Here is a 6,000-nt window from a genome sequence, read left to right as displayed (position 1 = left end):
TATCGGCACCAATTAATCAGTAAAACCGGTATATCGGTCTACCTCTACAATCGACAGCATTTGCTGCATAACTGTTGATGATCACAAAAAGTAATTTCGACCCGTCCTTCCTTTTCTTTAAATAAAAGAAGAAAAAATCTATGTTACAGTGAGGCACTTACTATGGAAGTGAATGGGGCAAAATTTTAGAGGGTTCAAAAGCAGAAATGTGAAGTTTTTTTCTAATTCACTGCATACAGTCCATTTACACTACCAACTTAATATGAATGTGCTGTCTTTGTTTAAATCGTTGGTGCTTGATGGAATGGACTATATAATAGGACGTAGACGTTGAATAACTGGAGAAGAACCTCAGAATTAAATGGCACTTGCTCACGCATTTTGACTGTTGCGCAGGTGATTTCTCAAAACCAACTTGCACCTAGACTTAGCGCATGCTTGCATGAAAATACAAAAACTTCATGGCCATGTCCATTGACTTTGCGCTTATGACTTAAGGCATTGCCCTGCGCTTAACACTTGTGCACTTAAAATAGGGCCCATGTTGTTTACGTCTTGTGGCTATACTTCTGAAACCATGAGTATTTTAATGTTTACAGATTGGCCCCATTGGTTTCCATTGAAAGTGCCTCACTGTAACCCAGATTTTTGCTTTTTTATTTTGCTAAATAAATTTTTCCAAAGTAATTACACATTTTTGGTTTATCTGAACGGTACAAGACATGGTGACATTAACTCCACTTGCCATCTGAACACACAAAACAAATTTGGACTTGATTGGATTTGTCTAATTGGTTGTTAAAGAAAAAAAGCGACACATTTGCTGTTTGCGGTCAAAATTGACCAACCACAGGAAATGAATGGGAAAGACTACAACTGGCTAACCTCAAAGTGTAACACAGGTAAAAGCTTTACAGCTTAGGTCAAGTAGAATATATTTACACACTACATTCAACTATTATTTCAAAAGATCTGGCAAATTTTGATTATTTGTGACACCTTTAAACGGTTCAACCATTTTTAGCCCATTGCAAATCATTGGGTGCAGCTGCAGTCCAGAAGGTGTTTTCAAGGCGTTACTCTTGGCCAAAATCAAAAGGTCTCTATATCTGATATTCTGGTCTCTAGATATCATTTTTTTCCAGTTTAAATCGCTTAGGTAAGAGCAGTAAGAGCCCACCTCTCCTCAACAAGCCACATGATTTGAGGAATCGGCATGAGTAACAAGCCAATGTTGAATACGTAGGGTTAGGACTTCTAATATCGAAGATTGCATCCCTTATAAAACATCTCTGATAATCATCGACAGAATATTTGTACCCTATATTCACATAAGAAAATGGCAAGACTGAAGTGAAGTTAATAAAAACTGACCTCCATGCGTGACGACGCGCAGGTACGGTCTGATCACCTGCATGTCTATTCTGTGCTCCTGCTCACCAATTATCACCGTCCTCCATAGACGACCCGTCCCGTCGCCCTCATCGCCCCCAGGACCTTTCGCACTGGCCACTGGAGTGTCATCTGTAGAGGAACACAAGAGCTGTTGCAATTGCTCTTTCATAGTCTCTTAGGAGACGTAATGTATTTATCAATCATGCTTTTGATAGAAACATTAAAGATATATACAGCATTCCCCTATGGGAAGATACCAAAGTCTGCAATAAACGTTTTACTCTACATGTCAACAACAGTCTCTTTTGTTTTTATTTTTCCTAAGGAATTGTAGGAGAAACATCTGAGACTTTTCATTTGCATTTCATTGCTGTCTCGTAGAAACAATTGAGACGTTAAAAAGATCTAATTTGTGATTTTTTTTAAGGTTAGTTACATAAGAAGGGTTAGTTATTTTCAGGTGTGGCCATGTGATCAACTTGTCACCATACGTGATCAGTTTACACATTGCAAACATTGTTGTTGCTTATTTATGTAAAGGGTTTTTTTGTTTTTTTTTGGCGTGAACATGTAATGCATCCTGTTTTGTAACTGAAACTGCCTGACCTTTGACCTCTGACTGACCTTCCCATTCCAGTTCAGTGCCGTTGGTGATGGACCCGAGAGAATCATCATCTGGCGTGTCAATGTCATCTACGTTTATGTCCAGGTCGTCGGGTGTTTCAAGGAAGTCCTCCGAAAGGACAGAACCTTCGCTTTTATCGAGCGACAGGTTGATCTCCGGGGCGATCAGTGTGCGCCGCTTGCAGTGGACGGATTCTATGTGATCATCTGTCAGAGCGCCATGATGTGCTGGACAACACAGAAAACACTTTTACAAACCTTCAAACATACTAAAGAAAAAGTATTCACTTTTTACCCCAGTGAATATTTCTCAGGGTAGATCTCAAATGTTGTTCACTTTCACACATTAAAATTATCATCCCTTTTGTATTTATTCTGTTTTTAGATGTTCTATAAGTACTTTATATAAAACTAGTGTATAAAATACTGTATATAAAATGTTTTATTTATTTATGTAACAGAAAGTATACAGAAAATAACAGAACAATGTAGGCCTAGTAACAAAAATATTCAGATTACAATAAGGTTCCATTCATTAACATTAGTTAATGCATTAGGTATGAACAAACAAAAAACAATATATTTTTCACAGCATTTATAAATCTTTTTTAACCCTCCTTTGGTATTCGGAGGTAAATTAAAATGGTTTAATTTATCTGAGCAGTACAAAACTTGGTGCAAAAACAAAAATGGGCTTGATTCAATAAGTTTAAGGGGTCATAAAAAAGCATCACCTTTGGTATTTGTGGTCAGAATTGACCGAACATTGAAAATGAATGGGACATTTTTATTTATCTATCAAATACAATCAATAAATCAGCCACAATGCAGAAAAAACAGACAGAAATTACAGGGTGAGACTCTAAAACATCCTTAGTGCAAAACTTACACACCCACTTACACACAAACATATTTAAACACACACTCAGAAATGTTTGCAAAATAAATTTTTACTATAGAAAGTTTGAAATTGCATAATGTTTACTCCGATTCTTCTGTTTTATAATCTAATTTAATTTTCAGAATTTTGTAGCTCATTTTTGCTTCTAAATGTTCAACTTGACATTATTATGCATTTACTTTGAGTTATTAAATGTTTATGTTTGAAATAAATTATTGGAAGAAAAAATCTTATTATGTGTATTCTTTTGTAACACCATGGTCAGGTTTGATTGCAAGCATAATGACATTAACTGCAAAAACTGACACTTCAAATCCATTTCAAAATGCTAAACTTTGACAAATAATAGTTTGATAATGTCTAAATAAATATCCAAATGCATATCTTGTGATAAAATATAAAATTAGGTTACAACAAGCCATCAGACAACACAGTATGTGTCTACAGTCATCTACTGGCTGTTACAGTCATGACATGTTTTCAAGTCATGTTATTTATATTTTGTTCACCAGATGAGAGCAATCTGCCTCCAATTTATGTCACCTTCTCATATTTTCCTCATGTTTCAACTTATAGAAGTGTAGGTTCTAAATATATATATTTTTAATTTGCTTATTTGTTTATGCAAATTAATGGTAACATTTAGAAATGTACATGTAAAAAAAATCAAAATAATATAAAATCCCAAAATAAATGTATCATTTTATTGTTCTTCAGGGAAGAAGATATGGTATCATTATCATCACAAAAAAAGGGTTACACATCTGACCCTTGCGGTCAAAAATGACCATGAATACCAAAGGGAGGAGCCATTTTTCAATACTATAGGAGGGTTAATAATAGTTAATAAAAATACAGTTGTTCATTGTTAGTTCATGTTAGTTCATAGTGCATTAACTAATGTTCTCATACAACTTTTGATTTTAAAAATGTATTAGTATAGGTTGAAATTAACTTAAACTAAGATTAATAAATACTGTAAAAGTATTGTTCATTGTTAATTCATGTTAACTAATGTTGTTAAATAATGTTAATAAGTGGAACCTTACTGTAAAGCGTTACCAGATTATTATATTAGAATTCATATTTAGAAAATTCAGATATTTATTTTCAATGTAGAGTGTAACTTTTTATTAATTAGCAAGACATAGCAAATGCATTCAGTTTTCATTGTATTTTTTTGTTATATAAAATTAGCTTAAAATTTGACATTAAGCTAAAAAACAAAAACAAACAGCTAATGTTTTAAAAGCATTTTAATTTTTCAGTAAAAATAAATATGTATTTATTTTTTTATCATTTTGTTTATTTTTTTTATCAGATTATTGGGTGGGGCCACAAACGTTTTTCTAGTTTCAAAGACAGGCACGACCTTGCCTACACAAAAGCCATTGAACATTTCCACCAAAAAATGTTCCACCTATTTTTCCCCCTTAACAAAATAAGGGGCAAGTAGTCACAATGGGCTTTAAACTGACACTGATTTGACAATAAAAGGAAATTCTATCAAAAGTTAAAAGAGATAATCTATATAGTAAACATTGATTAAACAGTACAATTAATAAATCAACAAAAAGGAAAAGATAACTTACAAAAATATCAAAGCATTGATTTGGATGACGCAAATTATATTTAACCATTACATTACATTTTTAAGTTAATAAATTCCTAATTAGCAGAACTTTCATATTCTGATTTTGTACTACACATGCATGTTAATTGCTCTTAACTTGAAATAGTGAGTAAGCTAACTCATACATTTTGATGGCACTTAACTTTAATTTAACTCTCTGATCTTGATTCAGTCATGGACAATGGTTGCATATGTTTGAGTTTTCTTAAATTAAAATGACCATATCCATTTAAATAGTTTTATTAGAGCGAACCTACTGTAACTGAATTGAGTAAACCCAATTAATGTTAAATTAACTCTTCTAAATCTCAACACAACAAAACATTGAACATTAACATGTCTCCCCCTTTACATTCATCTTGCACTAAGACACATTATATAACATTTAATTTGAACATTTACACTTCCTATCGAGTGACATGCAAAGCATGCATGAAATTAGAAATACCCTGCCCAGTTTTAGTTAAACAAACCAAAAAAAAAAAAAAAATATCCATGTTGTCCCAACACAAATAGATTAAGTAAAGCTTGCTTGAAAGCGTTGAAACAACTCAGTTATTTTAAGTTCACTTGGCTACTTTAATTTTTTGAGTAATATGAACAAGGGAGGATTCAGTAAAACTGACAATAGTGAAAGTTCATGTTTTTGAGTGCACAACACATGCAATTTTATGAATTCATTTCAATAAAAAAAGGGGGATGAGGAATGTCTAATAGTCTACATAATTTTTTTGATAGTTTTTGGACCAGTGCCAGTACACAGGGGATGGAGTTAGCTGCACGATGCCGAAAATAAAAAACAAGCTATCGATAGAATGTACCGTCACTTGTCGTGGCTGGTTAGGACAAAAACTCTGATTACCATGTAAAATATGCATTTTATCGCATGTCGTTTGCCGTCAGTTTAGGACACGGTGTGACTGTGGAGGCCTGTAGCCTCCTCTATGTTTCTGTTTGATTTCCGAGTCCTCCGTTCAAAAAAATAAGGCTGGGCATAGAAATGCATCAATTCTTGGACTACAAACTCTTCAGACATGTTTAGTAAGTTCTGTTCTCTGTTTTGTGTGCAGCTGTGTTGTGTTCTGTTGTCACTATCGCTGTGTTGGACCTGTTTTTAGATAAACAAAACAAGTTTTCGCTTGAACTCCCCAATGTTGCGAGGGGGCTGCATGAACTGTTGCTCTCGTGTCCTATCATGAACGCACACAGGAGATCAATGGTCAGTGAACATTTTCACTAAATAATAGATTAGATTTCAGTTTGTTTCTCACCAAATCTTATCTTATGCTTTCATAACAATCATGAGTCTCATGGAATAATTTATTAGACTTCTGAATTATACTTTTGTGTTCTTTTGAAGTTTGAAGAGGTGGTCACCATAAACTGCCATTGTATGACATCACTGAGCACAAAATTTGTTCACAATTTCTCCCTTTGTGTTCAGAAA

General features: G+C 33.7%; 1 protein-coding gene across 3 annotated transcripts in view; it reads right to left on the bottom strand.

The window, feature by feature from the left end:
- atcayb (ATCAY kinesin light chain interacting caytaxin b) overlaps positions 1-6,000 on the bottom strand; it is a 30,073-nt gene that overhangs the window by 12,607 nt on the left and 11,466 nt on the right. For all 3 annotated transcript variants that reach the window (XR_007897522.1, XM_051700885.1, XM_051700886.1), the window contains 2 exons: positions 2,020-2,247; positions 1,375-1,524 (listed from right to left, as the gene is read on the bottom strand). Coding sequence is in view for 2 of the 3 variants with exons in the window: in XM_051700885.1 (XP_051556845.1) it covers positions 1,375-1,524; positions 2,020-2,247 (378 nt within the window). In the remaining variant the exon portion in view is untranslated. The remainder of the gene's footprint in view (positions 1-1,374; positions 1,525-2,019; positions 2,248-6,000) is intronic.

The sequence above is a fragment of the Myxocyprinus asiaticus genome, chromosome 6, assembly GCF_019703515.2.
Source record: "Myxocyprinus asiaticus isolate MX2 ecotype Aquarium Trade chromosome 6, UBuf_Myxa_2, whole genome shotgun sequence".
NCBI classification, from domain to species: Eukaryota; Metazoa; Chordata; class Actinopteri; order Cypriniformes; family Catostomidae; genus Myxocyprinus; species Myxocyprinus asiaticus.
This window is presented reverse-complemented; position numbering and strand designations above follow the sequence as displayed.